The following is a 20,362-nucleotide window of genomic DNA, read 5'->3' on the forward strand; positions in this document are numbered from 1 at the left end:
TGTTTTCCCAGCCTGTCTTCTGTGGGAGGGGCCTGCCGCGCTGTTACTCAGGCAACCCCGTTTGGGCGGAGTTGCCCTGCGCCCCTGTGGCAGGGGATGGGCTCAGCGGGAATCAGTCTTTGGGGCTTTTGTTCTCTGGCGCCTTTCCCTGATGGCTTTCCGAGTCTCTTCTGCGAGTCAGAGCAGAAGAGACTGTTTCCAACCCTCTGCCTCAGAGCAGAGAGACTGCAGTCTGTTCTTCATTGAGCTCTCCAGGCCACACCGTCTCTGTTTCTGTCAGTACTGCTATAAACTGCAGCGGCCTGGGTTGTGCGCCCCTCCGCAGCGCTCCCAGTCCTGCCTCCAGGTCGGGGCACGTCTCTGCCCTTTGTGCTTCTAAAACTGCCAGCTGCTTCCAGTTCGTGCACGCGCGACTCCGCCACTCCAGGTTTCTGTCTGGGGGGCTGCAGTTCGCGTGTGCGCGACCCCACCGCTCTGGTTTTCCACCCTGGGGGCTGCCCTAAAGTCCTTTCCCGACGCTACCGGTCTGCGAGTCTGTGCCCCGTCCACAGCGCGGGAGGCTGCCACTCACCGGCGGTGTCGGATCCCCATGTCTAGGCACCCTCCCGCTGCCGTTTATCCTCCGATATCTCCATTTAGTCCATTTATATTCAGAGTAATTATTGAAAGATCTGAAGTTAGTGCCATTGTATTACCTATAAAGTCATTGTTTCTGTAGATTGTTCCTTTCTGGTCTTTGTTACTTTTGGGCTCTCCCTTCATTCAATGGATGCCCTTTAACATTTCTTGCAGGGCTGGTTTGGTGTTCACAAATTCCTTTAGCTTTTGTTTGTCCTGGACACTCTTTATCTCTCTTTCTATTCTGAATGACAGCTATTCTTGGCTGCATATTTTCCCACTTAGCACAATGAATATATCATGCCAGTCCATTCTGGCCTGCCAGGTCTCTGTGGAGAGGTCTGCTGCTAGCCTTGTTTCTACCCTCGTAGGTTAAGAATGTTTTGTCCCGAGCTGCTTCCAGGATTTTCTCTTTATCTCTGAAATTTGCAAGCTTCACTATTATATGTTGAGGTGTTGACCTATTTTTATTGATTTTGAGGGGGGTTCTCTGCCTCCTGGACTTGAATGCCTGTTTCCTTCCCCAGATTGAGGAAGTTAAAACTATTCTCATTTTTAAAAATTCTTTTTTCTTTTTGCTGTTCTGACTGGGTGATTTCCACTGTTCTGTCTTCTAGATTGCTGATCCATTCTTCTGTATCATCGAATCTGCTGTTGACTCCTAGTGTATTTTTCAATTCAATTATCGTGTTCTTCAGCTCTGTGACTCCTCTTTGGTACTTTCTTATATTTTCTAACTCTTTGTTGAAGTTCTTACTGTGTTCCTCCATTCTTCTCCTGAGTTTGGTGAGCATTTTTATGGCCATTACTTTACTCTACTTTGTCTGATAAGTTACCTATCTCCATTTCATCAGGGTTTTTCCTCCTGGGGTTTTATCTTGTTCTTTCATTTAGAACATACTCTTCTGTCTCCTCATTTTGTTTGACTTTCAGTGTTAGTCTCTACAAATTAGGTGGAATTGCCACCACTCTCAGTCTTAAGGAGTAGCCTTGTGTAGGAATGTCCCCTGTGTACATTGTGTGTGCCTGGAAGCTTTGGCTGGCTGGGCAGAGCTGAAGCCAACATGGCCTGGGGGAATCCAGGGGCACACTATGCCTGGACTACCCTGATGGAATGGCTAAAGCTGGAGCAGGCACTGGCTGGGGGTATCCTGGGGTACACTGAGACTGGAGGTCAACTTGGTAGGGTGGTTGGAACTGGGGCAGGCATGGGTGGGGGGTTACCTTGGGGAGACCTGGTGTGGGCTAAGGGCCTAGGGCTCACTGGAGTAACCCTAGCAGGCCAGCTAGAGCACCTGGTCCCTGCTCCCATCTGCACTAGCAAGGTGGAGGGGAATGTAAACAATGGTGTTGTTGGTACCTCCAACCTGGAGAGAGTTCCAGTAGTTCCCCTTCCCTGCCACTTAGTGGACATAAATGGATTTCCTTCACTTATAGTCTTGTTGCCCTTTAAGCCACTGTTTTTCCTGTGTCCCAGGGTGGGTGAGTTTGGGTATAGGGCCCCCGGTACTATCTTTCCTCACCGCAGGTTTTCACATTGGTTTGGTGGGGAGGGTTTCCCATGGTTACCATGTCTTCATCTTTCCTGCCATTCTCTGTGTGGTCCCTCTAACTTTTGTTGTATAGAAGTTGTTCAATCAGCACTCAGTTCTTCCAGATGAATAGCTCCATATGTGGGTGTAGATTTGGTGTGTCCTTGGGAGGAGGTGAGTTCAGGGTCTTCCTATGCCAGCATCTTGGACCGCCTCCCTTAGCCTTGTTTCTCTTTAGTTCAGCAGCATAACTTGAACTATTTTTAATTTTTTAAAGATTAGCTCATTATTTTAACATGTGTCTTGCTGGCCTGGTTCTTATTTTCCTCCATTTTAGATGTTTCTATTATTTTCGGGAAGGATTTAACTGAGAAAAGGCACTTCTCTGCTGGATTATTCACTGAACTGAATTTCCACACATCATTATCTTTCTTATTTTACAAATGAAGGAGCTGAAGTAGAGAGAGAATAAATGACTTATCACATTTTAAACAAACTTCAACAGCTGAATCTGAGGCAGGTGGTCTTTTGACCATATTCTGTAAAACACTATATAATAAGCTAGAAGCTCTTGGAGAGCAATCACACCTTCTTAGGTATATTCTATATAGCTTTTTCAACAGAATGGCTCAGAAATACTTATCAGTTATAAGGACAGCAGGTTATCTCAGCCAAGGCTGCTGCTAGCCCATAGGGTACCTTTGTGCAAACCAGAAGGTATCTCTTCAGGTGAACACAGCCCTGAGGGAGCAAGGCCCAACCAGTAGAGCACAGGTGAGATCTTAGCCCATACCTGTTGGCTGGCTGAGCACCTTGATCCAGGCACAGCCTGTACAATTGTATGTGATGACTTTGGCCATAGTCACCATTTGCCAATATGACCCCTTTCTGACAGTTCTAATTTAAAAAGCAAGTTAAGCATTTGGGAGATCCACACAGTTAGTAAAATTCCATTTAGATGGGGCTTAGCCCTGCTTTAGGTAACACTAATCACCTTCTGCTTTTTGAACTATAAACTATGACTTCAAGATATCACCCAGAATAATTTTTAGAAATTAATGGGAGGCTAAAATTCAAAGTAAATAAGCTAGAGACCAAAAGGCCATTGAAGGAGCAAAGGAAACAAGAGTGGGCTAGGCCTCTTCAACATCCCTGGATGTGAAGGTTATCACTGAACCACTGCTCTGACACTACGTAGAATGGGAAGATCCTGGGAGCATTTTGCAAGCTGTTTAGGTAGTCAGCTAGATCTTCTGAGTGGCTCTCCCAGTAGCCCTCAGATGACATTTACCTTCTGTTTTAATTCGCAGGGCTGTCCGGACCAGGGCAAACAGGGTGGCATTGAACATGACTGTCCCATCACTGTTCAGAGGCATGTTCATAGAGACCAGGCGCTGGAGGGGAAGAGGAGGCAAAGCTGGTGATTATAGCAAACAGTTCTCAAAGGACCTACAGAACCACCATGGCAGGAGAATTTTGGGAGGGAGCCTTCAAACTTGTGTGCATATGTCAGGAGCAGGTAGGGGTTTGAGGCATGGGTCACTAAAATGTATTCAAAACCTCTTCTGGGGAGAATTTCAGCTCTGCCATAAGTACTCTCACCCTTCCACACAGAATGAGGGAGGAATGGAGTTTGTCCTTATTAGACCCTTGCTTTCACAAAAGGATGTTAAGCCCACCCAACCCCCTCCTCAGCTCAACTGTCTACTCAGGCATATGGGTGTGCTCTCTACTGGCAACAAAGAACAGCTGCATGCCAGGCACTTGCCAGGAGCCCACCCGCCAGCCAACGTTCATCTAAAGCCCTGATAAGAGAGACAGTAATGGTAGGTTTGCATGAAGGAGGTGCAGTGTATCTTCTTTTCTGTATATTGAAAAACATACCTCTGCATCAAGCTGCGTCAAAAGCTTGTTGACTGGATAAGATTGAATTGCCCTTTTCCCTCCTTTCTCAGCACCCCAAATTGCTGCCATTGCATTGTGCCCTGGTGTGGGGCCTTCAGCACACACCAGAGTAATTATGAGAAAGAGCACCATGAAAGTCGTTCTGGCATTTGCTCTCAAGGTGTGGTCAAAGAAGTTATTTGTTAGATCACATGGTGTCCTCTTATTAATCATAGTGTCAAGCAGAGTTATAATTTTCCTGAGTGACTGGATCTTCTTCTTTTTTTTTTTTAAAGATTTTTTATTTATTTGACAGAGAGAGACATAGCGAGAGAGGGAACACAAGCAGGGGGAGTGGGAGAGGGAGAAGCAGGCTTCCCGCGGGGCAGGGAGCCCGATGCGGGGCTCCATCCCAGGACCCTGGGATCATGACCTGAGCTGAAGGCAGACGCTTAACGACTGAGCCACCCAGGCGCCCCAGTGACTGGATCTTCTTGACTCTCATGGACAGTGTGAATTGTGGAGCAGTCACTGGGAAGCTGAACACCCAATTGGTAGCCTGTCCAGGCCCATCTGGAGGCCATGATGGATGCTCTATCACCTCATGCAGGCCACACTTGTCCCTGCTCTTTTGTCCATTGTGCTTTGACTTCACATTTAATTTGTGCTTTTTCCCCCTCATATCTTCTGTAACCTTGGAAATCTTCTAAAATCTTTTTTTTGGGGAACAAAGTGGAGATTTAAGTGAGAAAACACTGAATGAAACAGAGTACAATTCAATTCTCCATTTCCCATGAGTGGATTATCCGGAGTTGAATTTTTCTATTTGTGCTTCTTCTATACAGCTCTTTTACTTCACTTCCCCCAACCCCTTTTGGCTCATTGTTATTCCAACAGGGAGTACAGAATGGTGGAAATGGGAATTAAATGAAGAGGGGATAGAGTAGAAACAATACTCTTCAGCTATTGTAGGGCTATCTGGTTGGGATTACAGTGAGGTAAGGGAGGTGCCTGGGCACACAGTTTAAGGGGTGCTCACTCTCAGGATCATGCGAGGGCTACATGAGCAGGAGTTGGGTCTAAAGAGCCTATCTTGTCTTTAACTTTTATGGGGTCATGGACTCACTTAGAAATTTGATGAACATGATGGATCCTCTCCCTGGTACAATTTGTATTTCAGTGGTTTTGTACATAATTTTAGGGCTTTACAGGTCCCTGAAGCTGATGCATGGACTCTTTAATAGCCCTTTGATCCCAGGAAGGGAACCCCTAATCCATCCGTCCTTGGCTGGAAGTCTTCCAGGATGCCTAGATGGTACAGCCGGATAGGACTGGGCATGTGGCTTGTTGGATCATGAGGCATTCACTTCCGTTTTCCTTTATGGAGTCTGAGGACTTATGGTTGGAAGGAACCTTAAAATATAATCTGGCTCAGTCTCATTTCTTTAGCACATAAAATATCTTCACTCCCTTAAAGGATCAATGGCCTGACCAAGGTCATAAGACAAATAAGCTTCTTCCCTCCCATATTTTCTTTTTCCCCTATGAACCCAGGTCTCTTACTTTGCAAGCCACGCGGTGAGGGCACAACTTCCCAAAACCCAGTGGGGGCTGAATCCGCCGGAGTAGGGTCACCACATCTAGGTGTTTGATACGACCCCTAAAAGAGGAAGGAGAGGAGGGAAAGATCAGTCAGAGGGCCATGGTCTCAGCCTGCAGCCCAGGACTCATGTACCAGGCTCTCCATAGCTGTCGCCCTATTGGTCAAACTCAGTGCAAAGTTGCAGAATTGCATGGTAAAACTCCAAACCAATATATACATGTTTAGATTTTATTTTATTTTTTTAAAGTTTTATTTATTTATTTGACAGAGACAGCGAGAGAGGGAACACAAGCAGGGGGAGTGGGGGAGGGAGAAGCAGGCTTCCTGCTGAGCAGGGAGCCCGATGCGGGGCTTGATCCCAGGACCCTGGGATCATGACCTGAGCCGAAGGCTTAACAACTGACCCACTCAGGCACCCCATATGTTTAGATTTTAATGAACAATTTTCCACCAGTGCTATGTTCAAGGTGGAAGGGACTTGGGGTAGTGCAATGAGATTTTCACATATACTTGCTGCTGCAATCTAACCATCTGACCAAAAGGCATTTATTGTCAACCAAATGTGATTGACCAATGAGGGTATCCTTGAACCCGAGGCGAGAATAGAGGTGAGATCTGCTTGACTCTAAACATTTTAACTTAAATACTTACTAGTTATTCCTGACACTAGGATCTCCAGTCTTTCTGCCCAACTGAAAATAGATATGCTCTTGACTTAGCCAAAGATGCTTGGCCTCCTATTACTGGCCCTTGACCCTTGACCCTGGGGTCTGGTGCAGTTCAGTGTTTCTAACTGATCTACCCAATGCTAACCTGTGTTGAACCTCTTCTATAGGTATGGTCACATAGTGTCCTCTGGGCTTTGAGAATCAGTGTTTCCCTCTGGGAACTTACTTGGCTTCAGGATCATACTCTGCCCAGATTCTTTTAAATTCATCCAGATGATGGGGACCAAGAATTGACCAGTCCCTTGTCAGGTAGTCAAAGTTGTCCATGATGACGGCTACAAAGAGGTTGATGATCTGCAGAGAACAGAGATATGATGAGTTTCTTGCTACTTGAATTCACTTTGCCAGCCAGTGCCATACGTGGCAGAAGCCCACATTTCTAAAGACCAGCTATATTCACCATTTAAAACATCAGCCCCTGGAACTTGGGTCTCTTGGGCATGAACCTGACACAGGTCCCCTCAGAGTGGTGTGGGATGAACCCCACATGTGGACTGGACATCTTCCCTCATACCAAACTGCTGGGTAGGGCTGCCAAGGACAGAGGGCAGCTTTCCCCACCATCCTTCCCCACACTCCTCATCAAAGTGTCCAAAACATATCGGTTGCCTCTAGGCCTCCACACACATCTCTCCTGTCCCCGGGACAATGCCACCATGACAAGAGCCAAGAAGAGACGAAAAAAGTGCTGGTTGGGTCACTCTTGCCCAGGGTTTTGTGCCCTTGTCTAGTGGTTGGAAATTGCTACTAACTGAGTCTTTCCAAGCTGGTTCCTCTGACTGCAAGCTGCAGATAGAAGGCCTGGGCTGCCTTGAACTGCACACTCACAACCTGTGCCTGGCTGTTCAGTCCCACCTCGGCTTACCAGGAAGGCACAGAGCATGTAGAAGCTGATGAAGTAGAAGACCGCGAAGCTGCTGCCACAGGGCATTTCGCCTTCTGTGCTGTTGCTGGGCTCTGACTCGGGGGCACACTTCTTCCCTGGCATGCAGGCCAGCATGATGTCCTGCCATGCCTCCCCTGTGGCACACCTAGGGGAGAGCAGTGAGAGAGTCCACCACCTGTGGGGCCCATCTCATATCTCTGGATCTTTCCCTCACCCCTTGCCCCATCCTCCTTCCCCAGAGGGAACTACTAAATTGAATTTGGTGTTTATCATTCCCTGAATGCTCTGATACATTTACTAAATATGAAGATACATAGCATTGTTTTGAATGTTTTAAAACTCCATAAATGGTCACAAACCACCTCTTCTGAAAAGTCCCTCTTTTTGCCATTCATGTTAAGTTTTGGAGATTTATCCATTAGGCTCTAGTTCATTCATCTTAACTGCCATATAGCAGTATATTCTATGTATATACCAATTTTTAAAAAAGATTTTATTTATTTATTTGAGAGAAAGTGAGAGCATGAGCAGAGGCAGAGGGAGAAGCAGACTCCCCGCTAAGCAGGGAGCCTGATGTGGGGCTTGATCCCAGGACCCTGGGATCATGACCTGAGCCGAAGGCAGACGCTTAACCGACTGAGCCACCCAGGTGCCCTGTATATACCATTTTTAAAAACCTGCTGTCCTGTTAAAAGTTTCTCCTTTCTTTTTTGCTATTATAAAGAACCCTGCAATCAGCATGCAGGTCCATGCCTTGGATATCTGCTTAGAAAGTGGACTTGCCAGCTGAAGTAGGTATGTCTTCACTTTCACTAGTTTTGCTGGTTCTCCAAGGGTTTGTGCAATTTATGTTCCTGTCATCAGTGCAGGACAAATGCCATTGCTTTGCAGACCTGTCAACTTTTTTTCAGTTTTACTGAGCTATAATTTGCAAATAAAATTGTAAGATATTTAAAGTGTCTGTCGTGACGATTTGATTCAGTGCTACATTGTGCAAGGACTCCTCCCACCTAGTTAATTAACACACTCATCACTTCACATATTTATCTCTTTTTTTTTGATGAGCACATTTCAGATCTTAGCAAATTTCAAGTATCTAATACAGTGTTATCAACTATCATCACCATGTTACACTTAGATCTTCAGACTTTCTTTATCTTATAGCTGAAAGTGTGTGCCTTCTACTAACTTCTTCCTATCCCCACCCCATCCAGCTCTTGGCAACTCCTTTTCTACTCTCTGATTCTATGAGTTTAGACTTGTCAACTCTTTTTTTTTTTTTTTAAAGATTTTATTTATTCATTTGAGAGAAAGAGAGACAGAGAGAGCACAAGCAGGGGGAGAGGCAGAGGCAGAGGGAGAAGCAGACTTCTCGCTGAGCAGAGAGCCCAACGTGGGGCTCGATCCCAGGACCTGGAGATCATGACCTGAGCTGAAGGCAGACACTTAACCATCTGAGCCACCCAGGCGCTCCCTAGACTTGTCAACTCTTTGTCTTAGTGAATTTTAAAAAATTTTGCTCATATGATGGGTGTGAAATGATATTTCATTGCTGTCTTAATTTGGGTTTAAATGATTAATGGGTTAAGAATTTTTATTTCATCTTCTGTTGAACTACATGTTCATATTTTAGTCTGTTTGTCTCCTCAGTTATTTGTCTTCTTGTTCATTTGTGGTTTGTTCTTATATATTCTTTCCATTAATTCTTTGTCAGTTACATGCATAGTAAGTACCTTCTTCAAGTCTGTGGCTTGTCTACAGCCTTATTTATGGTGAAGCCTATTTATTTTAATGAATCTAAATTTTATTTTATTTTTTTAGATTTTATTTATTTATTTGACAGAGAGAGAGACAGCGAGAGAGGGAACACAAGCAGGGGGAGTGGGTGAGGGAGAAGCAGATTTCCTGCTGAGCACAGGGAGCCTGATGCAGGGCTCAATCCCAGGACCCTGGGATCATGACCTGAGCCAAAGGCAGATGCTTAACGACTGAGCCACCCAGGCACCCCAATTTTATTTTATTTTTTTAAGATTTATTTATATATTTGAGAGAGAGAGAGATGGAGATAGAGTTGAGCTTGGGGAGGGGCAGAGGGAGAGGGAGAGAATCTCAAGCAGACTCCCCACTGAGTGCGGAGCCAGACAGGAAGCTTGATCCCATGACCCTGAGTTCATGACCTGAGCTGAAATCAAGAGTTGGACACTTAACCGACTGACTGAGCCACCCAGGCACCCCTGATGAATCTAAAATTTAAATTTCACTGTGCATTTTGCCGTCTTGTTTGAAGAAATCCTTCCTTATTCTAGGTCATAAAGATAGTCTCCTATATATTCTAAAAATCCTAAAATTTTATTTTATGTAATAACCCATTAATCTGGAATTTATTTTTGTGCTTGATATAAGGTAGACATATGCTTTATCTTTTCCTGTGTAGATAACCAATTTTCTTAATACAATTTACTGAGTAGTTCATCTTTGCCTACTGATTTGAGCTATCCCTTCTGACATAAATTATATTTCCATAGATGTGTGGGTCTCGTGCTAGCCTTTTCATTCTATTCTGTAGGTTTATTTGTCTGTTGGTACCAATGGACCACATTGTCTTAATCACGAAGCTTTATATTAAGTCTTGCTCTCTTATAAACAGTGAGTCCTTACAGCTTGTTGTTCTTCCAAGTTGTCTTAGTTATTCATTTTCCTTTTTTCTTACACAGATCCATTAGAATCAGCTAATCAAGTTCCATGAATAATCTCACTGAGAGTCTTATTGGAATTGCATAGATTAACTTGGAGAATTTGGTATTTTTGGGACATTAAGTCTCCCAGCCATCGACGTGGCACATCTCTCCATTTATTTAGGCCTTATTAATGTTTTTAAGAAATTTTTATAATTCCCCATGTATATCTTTTGTTAGATTATTTCTAGGTATCTTATTTAAAATAAATAAACAAAATGTTGCTTTTATAAGCAGTGCATTTAAGAAGTTATATTTCCTGTTTGCAAGTGATGTAGAGGGACTATAGTTGACTTTATCTATAGAAGATTTGCTGAATTCTCTTAGTTCTGCAGGTTCTCTTGTATAGTTTACATGGGCAATTAATTTTTAAAAGAGGTTTTATTTATTTTCCCTTTTTGTAGTAAAATACATATAACATAAAATTTACCATCTTAACCATTTTTAAGTGTTTAGTTTAGTGATATTAAGTATATTCACATTGTTGTGCAGCCATCACCACCATCCATCCCCATAATTCTTTTCATCTTGTAAAACTGAAACTCTGTGACTATTAATAAGTCTCCATTCTCCTCTCCCCAAGACCCTGGCAACCACCATTCTACTTTCTGTGTTTACAGTTTTGACTCATGTAAGTGGAATCACACAGTATTTGTCTTTTTATGACTGGCTGATTTCACTTAGCATACTGTCCTCGAGGTTCAACCCTGTTGTAGCATATTGCAGAATTCCTTCCTTTTTCAAGGCTGAATAATATTTCATTGTATGTATACACCACATTCTGCTTATCTATTCACCTGTCAATGGGCACTTGGGTTGCTTCCACATTTTACTCATTGTGAATAATGCTGCTGTGAACATGGGTGTACAAATATGTCTTGTAGATCCTGCTTTCAGTTGGTTGGGATATATACCCAGAAGTAGAATTGATGGATCATATGGTAATTTCATTTTTAATTTTTTGAGGAACCATCATACAGCTTTCCACAATGGCTGTGCCTTTTTATATCCCACAACACGGCATAAGGGTTCCAATTGCTCCACATCCTTGCCAACACTTGTTTTTTGTTTTGTTTTGTTTTTTGATAGTAGCCACCCTAACGAATATGAGGTAGTAGCTCACTGTGGTTTTGATTTACATTTCCCTATTATTAGTGATGTTAAGCATCTTTTAATGTGCTCATTGGCCATTCATATATCTTCTTTGGAGAAATGTCTATTCAAGTCTTTTGCCCATTAAAAAAAAGAGATTTATTTATTTATTTATTTTAGAGAAAGAGAGTAGAGGGGAGGGGCAAAGGGAGAGGGAGAGAGAGAATCCCAAGCAGACTCCCTGTTGAGCAAGGAGCCTGACGAGGCTTGATCCCACGACTCTGAGATCATGACCTGAGCCAAGAGTTAGATGCTTAACTGACTGAGCCGCCCCAGGTGCCCCTCTTTTGCCCATTTTAAAATTGTGTTTTTGTTGTTGTTGTTGTTGAGTTTGGCAATCTTTTTTTTTTTTGGCATTTAATTTTGTTACTTCTGTAATTCTTACTCTTATTTTTCTTATTGCATTGGATAAAATTTGCAATATAATATTGATGAGAAAAGGTGATAGCATGTGCTCTTTTCTATTATATTTACTAATTACCTATTATAGACTGAATATGTCCCCACCAAATGCATATGTTGAAGTCCTAAACCTCAATAAATTTGCAGGTGAGGCCTCAGGAGGTAATAAGACTTAGATCAGGTCATAAGGCTGGGGCCCCCATGATAAAATTAGTGTCTTTATAAGAACAAGAAGAGAGACTAGAGCTTTCTCTCTCTCCATCATATGAGGACACGGCAATAAGGTGGCTGTCTGCAGGCCAGGTAGAGGGCTTACGCCAGGAACTGAATTGGCTAGGACCTTGATCTCAGACTTTCAGTCTCCAGATGTGTGAGAAGGAAATGTCTGTTGTTTAAGCCACCCATTTTGTATTTTGTTACAGCAGGCTGACCAAATTAATAATTACCAGTACAGGAAAGTGATTGTTTTCCCTTACTGATCTTCCACTTTACTGATCCTATGAATTGTTATAAGGGTTTTGAGTTGCTTTGCTTGTTTTAATCTACTTGGATTAACCTGTTGTTTGCCAAAAATGACAGTTATGTCTACACATTTTCATATTTATACTTCTTGCTTTTTTTCTTTCTTAATACATAAGGTATTAGCCTTATTTAGCCTTATAGAATGACTTAGTGGAATGACTGAGGAGATTTTATACCCCCTTACTATTCCTGAAAAGTTTATGTAACATAGGAATGATCTATTCCTTGATATTTTGAAAGAAAAATACTGGATCTTGGAACTTTTTTTTTTTTTAAGATTTATTTATTTTTAGAGAGAGAGAGTGAGAATGTTGTGCGGGGGAGTAGGGGGAGGGGCAGAGGGAGAAGGAGAGAAGCAGACTCCCCACTGAGCCAGGACCTCAGGACACTGAGATCACAACCTGAGCCAAAACCAAGAGTCAGACACTTAACCAACTGTGCCATCCAGGTGCCCCTGGATCTTGGAACTTTTTGAGGACGAAAACCTTGACTACCTTTTCAATTTCTATTGTGGTTAATTAAAAAAATTCTTTTTAAGACAGTTTTGTGATTTATATTTTCCTACATAAAATCATCTACTTTTAATTTGTTCATAATAGTTTATCATTCTAAAAATCTCTTCCACATCTGTAATTACGTTACTTTTCTTATTCCTGATGTTGTGCCTTTTTAAAAAAATTGGTTTTGATAGGTTTGTCTATTTATAGGTCTTTTCAAAGAGTTTTAGGGTTTATTGATAAATATTTTTGTTTTATATTTTATTAATTTCTGCTTTTATTTTAATAAGTGAATTCTTTCATACTTTGGGGTTATTTTGCTATTCTTCTTCCATCCATTATTTTGGTTATTATAGATTTTGTAAAATAAATTTTGGCTCTGAAATTTTCTTTGGTATTGATTGGTGTGTTTTATAAATTTAAGATGTACTGCTCTCACTCTTCCATTTTTAAGAAGTATGCAGCTTCAGCTGTGAGTTATTTAGAACAGTGACTCAAAACATTTAAGTGGATAGATTTTGGAGGGACTACTGATTTTGTAGTTTATTTCCGATTTTTGTTGTATTGAAGTTAGAGAAGTTTTAGAATTTATTGAATTCTTCTTTGTGACTTAAATCTTGGCTGATTTTTGTGAATGTTTCTGGGTGCTTAAAAAGAATGTATTTTTGGGGTGCCTGGGTGGCTCAGATGGTTAAGCGTCTGCCTTCGGCTCAGGTCATGATCTCAGGGTCTTGGGATCGAGCCCCGCATCGGGCTCCCTGCTCAGCGGGAAGCCTGCTTCTCCCTCTCCTTCTACTGCTCCCCGCTGCTTGTACTCTCGCTCTCTCTCTGTCAAATAAACAGATAAAATCTTAAAAAAAAAAAGAATTTTTTTTTTGCTATTGATTACAAATTTACTTAAATTTGTCAGTTGTATTTTTAGATCTTCTTTACCCTTTCTTTTATTTTGTTCTTTTTGCTCTGTCATTTTTTTTTTTACATGTCTCCCATTGTGTGTGTGTGTTCATTTTTTCCTTACTGTTCTTTTCATCTCCTTGATATATTTCCAAACTATATTGTTAGGCTCATGTAGTTTTATGATTGTTTTGTAATCTTGGTGGATTATACTTTTTATCAATATCAAATATCCCTCTTTGTATTGTTTAATGCCTTTCACCTGGAATTTTATTTCTTCTGATTTGTTATTACTACACCTATTTTTTTTTTTTGGAAGTTTGTCTGGTATTCTTTTTCCATTCCTTTATTTTCCCATTCCTTTATTTTACTTTATTATAAACAGGCTACAGCCAGACTTCTTAAAGTCAACATTAGAGTATCTATCTTTTAATAGAGAAATTGAATTTTTAGTGATTAATTTTTGTTTTTTATTCCTGCCATCTTGTTTTATTTTCTAATTTTCTTTTCCTCCCTGTCCCCCTCTTTTCCTCCCTACCCCCACCTTCCTTCTTTTTTCTTTCCTTCCTTTTGCAGAATTGCTAAGGTTTTCCCTTGCTATTTTTTTTCCATCTAGTGATTTGGAATGTACATATTCCATTTCTGTTTCTCTAGTGGTTGACCTTCAAATATTTAACATATTTATTTACACACTTTCCTCTGGCTGTGTATAAAGTTGAATGGTACCTCTTTCCTCTCCATAAACAAGAGAAGAATGTCAGCACACTTTGATGTTTCTCATTCTTCTACCATCTCATTCTTCCTACCTTGTTGAGAGTGTAAGAGATTTCACTTCCAAATTGCTAATAAGGTTTTGGACATTTTGCTTTAACAGTTATTATTTTTTATTAAAAAATTAATTACAAAAGTTTTTAACCATATACAAAAGTAGAAAGTACAAAGAAACCCCATGGACCCATCACCCAATCTTAACAACCATTAATATTTTGTTGTGTGTGTTTCATCTATCTCTCCAACAATCCCCTTCTCCCCTTTTGGCTGAAGTATTTTATTTTATTTTATTTTACTTTACTATTTTATTTTATTTTATATTTTATTCTTTTGCACTCTCACCTTTTAAAAAAATTGAAAGAGGAGGGGCGCCTGGGTGACTCAGTTGGTTAAGCATCCAACTCTTGATTTTAGCTTATGTCATGATCTCAGGATCCTGAGATGGAACCTGAGCCTGAGCCCAGTGCGGGGCCTAGCATGGGGCTCCCTCCTCAGCGGGGAGTCTGCTTCTCTTCTTCTCCCTCTGCCCCTCCCCTTGCACACATGCACTCTCTCTCTCCCTCTCTCTCTAAAATGAATAAATCTTTTTTAAAAAATTGACACACACTGTTACATTAGTTTCAGGTGTACAACATAGTGATTCAACAAGTCTATACATTATGCTCTGCTCACCACGAGTGTAGCCGCCATCTGTCACCATACAACAGTATTACAGTACCACTGACTATATTACCTATTCTGTATCTTTTATCTCCATGATGGAATATTTTAAAGCAAATCCCACGCCTCATGTAATATCATTATATCAACCCTAAATACTTCAAAAATAAAGCAATACATTTTACATAACCACAAAGTAATTATTATACTTAAAAATTAGCAATAATTATTTAATAACTAATAACTCCCTTAACAATTATTTAGACAATATAAGGTTTGTGATTTCTTTGCACATAACTCATAACTATAAACTTTATGGTTTCTTTACTAATATCATTACTCTGTTCATTCAATTTCTTAGATTAATTTTTCATTCTTTAGAAGTGCATCCTTGTGTAGTTGTTTCAGAGGTTTATGCAAGGGAGTAAACTTTCTGAGTTCTTACACTTTTGGAATCAATTTTGCTTCGTTACTTGAATGCTAATTAGGCTATATTACAGGCGTCTTGGTTCAAAAATACGTTTTATTCATAATATCGCATACATTATTTGTCTTCTAGTGTGTACTTTTGCTATTGAGAAGTCTAATGAAAATTGGTATTTTTGAAAATAATTCACTTTTTTCTCTTTGGATGCTTCTAGGATATTTTCTTTATTCTTGGTATTCTAAAACTTCCTCATACTGTGTCTGATGAAGGGACTTTTTGACAAACCTATTCTGCACTTAGTAGGACATTTCAACCTGAAGGCTCATATCTTTATTTGAAATTTTCTTTGATCATTCCTTGATTTCATTTTCTCCATTCATTCTGCTATTTTTACTTGAATTTGTATTAGAAAGATGGGATTTTCAGTGCTACCCTCTATGTGTTAACTTTTATATTTTCAATCTTTCTGTCCTTTTGGCTGTGTACTGAGAGAACCCTAGATTTGATCCTTTAGCTCATTATTTTATTCTTTAGCTGTGCCCATTTTCTGAATATTTCAACAAGGATGTTTTTCTGAGTTCCCTCTTTAATTTGTTCTTAATAATAATGACTTTTTTTCTGCCTCCTGCTTTTTAATTCAACAGATATGCTCTGCAACCTCTCTAAAGATATGAATTATATTTATTTTCAAGTCTTCTGGCTTTATATATTCTTTTTCCTCCTCATGTGCTCATTCATCTGCTAGTTGAGCATGGTGCCTTTCTTTATTGATATTCATTTCCCCCAAATACTTTGGGATTATTATTGACTGTTCTTTGTGACTGAGGACACAGTTCACATCTCTGTGGATCAAGTTCTCATTACAGGGCCTCTCTGGGGATCATGGAAGGGAAAGAGAACATGTGCCAATAGGTGAGGTGGGCAGGTAGCACATCTTTGAGGGTGGGGTTCCTTGGGAGGACCTACTCTACTTCTCAGACCCCAAAGCCCAGGGGCGTGATGTCAAGAGCTGCTGCTTTCAGCTTGTGAGCATTAGCAACTGCTCTGCAAACACAGGTCTCTTGAGGGGCCAGCCTCATTGTGGCCCCAGGTCACTCCTGGACCTTTTACCTGTCGATCCTGGAACTGCTCTCACTTCTTCCATAGACCATGCATTGTTGGGGATAGGTTTTCCTCAGATCTTGTTCCTTTGTCAATTGAATCCCTTCTGATTTCTTCCACTTAGAAATTCCTCAGCATTCCTGGTTCACTAATAGCACTCTTCCATGGTTTTTTTTTTTTTCTTGCCCCTTCTTAGTACTGTTATGGGTTTATTCTTTTAAGAAATATCTTCTGTCATCAAGGACTTTAGGAAAGGAGGGGAGATAGAGCCATGTGCTCGGTCTTATATCTGCGTTCAGCTCTGATATTTAAATATGGCACAGGCTTAAGTGTTGCTGTTAAATTGTGGTTTACAGTGGCCTTTGTGTTCTCAAAGTCTACAGTCTGAGGTAGGTGGTAATGTCTAACATATTTAAAGAGCTATCATTTTGATTTAATACATTTTGAGCAATAATGATACTTGGGCTTGGGTGTGGGGAAAGGATTCTATAGAACTTGGTGAAGGTGGAGCTATCTGATACAGTGGATCTCTGGATCTTCTGGAGAGGGACCCCAGGGAATGGTAGGGAATTCACTGCCTTTCCCAGTGCCATATTATGTAGAGTACATGAGCTGGAATGGGCTTTAGAAATCATCTGCTCCAGGGATGGGGTAAATAGTTCTCATCTACCAGCCCTGGTCTAGATGGTCTAGATGGTCTCCTCCAGCAGCCCAGGACAGTGAGAAGAACCAAGGGGGCAGAGCAAGGGGGTCATCAGGAGTCCGATGAGGAAGAAGCAGGCTGCGGCATGGACTCCCTCAGTCAGGAGCAGGCTGAGAAACACTCTTTTCCCCAGCTAGGCCTGAGGCAGTAGCCTTCCGAGAAGGGTGAAGCCTCGTGGCTGGTTTAACTGAGGAGGATACTAAGTGCATGAGGACATGGTAACCAATAGAGCAAATGGCATCGACGTTGGCAGCTGTACTTGTTTGTGAGGGAACCGAGACTCAGGGGAGTTAGGTGTCTTACCCAAAGTGAATGTGTCACAGGCTTGGCTTTGAGCCTGTCTGGCTTCCAGACCAGGGTGCTGTCAGTGTTCGACTTGTGATCCTCTAGTGTTTTCGGGTAGTTGCTGGCAGGTATGTTTCAACGGAAAGTATTACAAATAGCAATGGAACACCAGCTTTCTAGTCTAGGGAGGGAGATCCAGCATCCATTCTCTCCCTGCCCACTCCCCTGGAAGGGTTCCCTCTCATTCTATGTCCAGACCACAGGGCTGTGTCATGTAGGTGTGTTTGTACACATCTGTCCTCAAAGACTCACCTGAAGAGAAGCAGCACAGCTTGGGGGAAGGTCTGGAAGTTGTTGTTCCGGTTGATCTCTGTGGTGTCATTCAGGGCAATTTTCCCAAACACCTAAGCAGGGGGAGGGGAAGGAGATTCAGTGAATGGTGGATGGACAGGGTCCTAGTGTCCACTCATCGTTCAGTGGTCTCTTCGGGGGTCATGGCTGGCTGTGGGTCAGCCCATAGCTGAACTGAGTCCCCTGATGTGACCTGGCAGGGCCTTGTGGGGGTAGGCACCTGCTGCCCCATCCAGCCCTTGATCTCCATCCACCACACTGGATAGGTGGAAGAAGAAAAAACCCATGGTCCCTCAGGAGAGGTCCCTACGGGCCACTGGGAGTTGGGCTGAGAGCAGGTGGATGCTGCCACCAGCAGCATGCTTCTGTGTGGGGACAGAGGGCTCTCTGGTCTCTTTCTTCTTCTTTTTTGGCTGCAGATTCTTGAGAATACATATTTTTTCTCTTTAAAAAAAAACTTTATTGAGGAATAATGAACAAATATAATTGTATATATTTAAAGTGTATGGTGTGGTGGTGATTTGATGTACAATGCTCATAGAATCATTACCAAGACCAAGATAATTAACACATCCATCACTTCACACAGTTAACATAGGGAGCTTTTTTTTGGTGTGGTGAGAAAGCCACTTTCAGGTAAACAGCACTGTTATCAATTACAGTCACCATTAGGTCCTCAGAACTCAAGCCTCTGGCTTTCTTTTCATTGCCATTTCAGCCCAGATGCCCACTCTTCCAAATACAGTTCTTGGATTTCGGAGTGATCTGGGACGTGGGCAAGCTTAATCTATCCCTGAAATGAGTGGCCCCCTTATTTTTCTGGCCTTTTAGAGCTATGCCTATCTTAGAAGCTGCCGCCCTTGGTGAGGGGGCAGGGTAGCTCTTCTCATCTCAGAAGATTTTGGCCTAGGAATCTGGGGTCTTTCTGCAAAGAATAAGCAGGGGAGTCTTCCTTCGGGAGCCACTGAGGAAAAGTCCTGGCTGGTGTGAGTGCAGGGCCCTGGCACTCTCTGAAGTCCGGAGGAGAGGCTGCTTGGAGAATGCCGCAGGGTTTGAGGTAGCGGAAGGTGCAGTGGGCACCTGCGAGGGGAGGCCCTTGAAACTGCTGCATGTTTGATGGGGGGAGCTTGCCTCCCTGACTCCCTCTTTCCTTCCTTCTCCTTTCTTCTTTCCCTCTTTCCTCCATCCCTCTCTGTCATTAGCTTCTCCTGAATGTGCTGGGGTGGGGGGGCAGTTCTCAGGCTGTCAGACCTGGGTAAGGGGAGGGATGCTGTCTGACACACCCTTCGTGTTGTTTTCTGGAAGGGGTTGTCTCTCCTGAGGCCCTTGGCGTTAATCTGGGAGTGTTTTTCCCGACCGAGAGCAGAGACCAGGCCTGGGGCAAAGGGGAAAGAAGGTGCGTACAGCACATGGCCATTGACCCTGCTACCTACAGGACACCATTTGAAGGGATGTTCTAATTCCTGTGACATTCTTGGCCTCAGAAGTGGAAGCAGAGGGACCGTCAAGAACAAGAGAGAGGTGTCCCGGAACGCGGGGCTGGGAGGTGGGAAGAGAAAGAGGAGGCCGAGGCGCAGCGGGCCAGCTGTCCTACCTGCATCCCGATCACTGCGTAGATGAAGAACAGCATCACTATCAGAAGAGCCACATAAGGCAGGGCCTGGAAGGAAGCACAGGAGACAGGGCGTGAGGCGGGCAGGGGGATGGCTGGCCAGATCCCTTCCCAGGGGGCGCTGAGGCCTGGCTTTGGGAGGGGCATTTCCAAGAGCCCCACAGAAGTTCTGGGCACCAGGAGAAGGCCTGAACCACGGCACTGACCTCTCATTTTCCCTTGGTTTCAATCACCTGAGAAGCAGTGTGGTGTACCGAGCAAAGCAGGCTGCAGAGTAAGGGATACATATGGTGGGATACTGCTTGAGTAAAAACAGTCAAGAATGAGCAAAATGTCCTCTGACTAGACATAGGTTTTTGTACAGCAAGGAGAAACCCGTGGAGGATACACACCAAGGTTTCCTGGGGAGGCGTGGGTTGGAGGCAGGTTACACCCTTCCTTTGATGATATCCTGCTAGTCGTAATAAAAATAATCACTAAGGAAAAACTTAAGTAGAAGAAAGGTCATTGACTCAAATCCTATTTCTGCCACTTTCTAGTTATGGGAGGTTGGCCATATGACTTAACCTCTCTGAGCCTCAGTTTCCTTTGCTGAAAAATGAGAAGAAATGTAATTACCTCTCAGGGGTTCTGTGGCGTTTAAATGCTTTAAGGCTTACAAAAGGCTGAGTGCAATGCCTTCCACGTATTTGGGTCCCATATATTTTATTCACTCTGCCTGGAGCTCAGACAACTTAAATTTCCGGAGTCCCTGCCGCTTCTCCTGGGGAGAGGCCTTCTGGGGCTCAGGACCTATTCTGGAAGCCAGAGAGCCACACGGTTGACTAGGAAAAGCCTTGCCAGGCGTCCACACACCACTAGATGGCACTGCGAGAGCACACGGATGCTGCTTCTGCCCAGTTAGAGCTGCAGCTCCACATTCAAACCTCTCCTTACCTGGGTCTGTTGCCTTTTCCTAGGAAATATGTGTGTGTGTGTGTGTGTGTGTGTGTGTGTGTG

The 20,362-nt window shown here is 42.8% G+C and overlaps 1 protein-coding gene across 24 annotated transcripts in view; it reads right to left on the reverse strand.

The window, feature by feature from the left end:
- Positions 1 to 20,362, reverse strand: part of CACNA1C (calcium voltage-gated channel subunit alpha1 C) — a 632,951-nt gene that overhangs the window by 37,736 nt on the left and 574,853 nt on the right. For all 24 annotated transcript variants that reach the window (XR_014145548.1, XM_081820959.1, XM_081820957.1 and 21 more), the window contains 6 exons: positions 19,346 to 19,411; positions 17,713 to 17,804; positions 7,231 to 7,396; positions 6,532 to 6,659; positions 5,598 to 5,694; positions 3,442 to 3,544 (listed from right to left, as the gene is read on the reverse strand). Coding sequence is in view for 23 of the 24 variants with exons in the window: in XM_081820959.1 (XP_081677085.1) it covers positions 3,442 to 3,544; positions 5,598 to 5,694; positions 6,532 to 6,659; positions 7,231 to 7,396; positions 17,713 to 17,804; positions 19,346 to 19,411 (652 nt within the window). In the remaining variant the exon portion in view is untranslated. The remainder of the gene's footprint in view (positions 1 to 3,441; positions 3,545 to 5,597; positions 5,695 to 6,531; positions 6,660 to 7,230; positions 7,397 to 17,712; positions 17,805 to 19,345; positions 19,412 to 20,362) is intronic.

The sequence above is a fragment of the Leptonychotes weddellii genome, chromosome 5, assembly GCF_054177405.1.
Source record: "Leptonychotes weddellii isolate Sample4059 chromosome 5, ASM5417740v2, whole genome shotgun sequence".
Classification (NCBI taxonomy): Eukaryota; Metazoa; Chordata; class Mammalia; order Carnivora; family Phocidae; genus Leptonychotes; species Leptonychotes weddellii.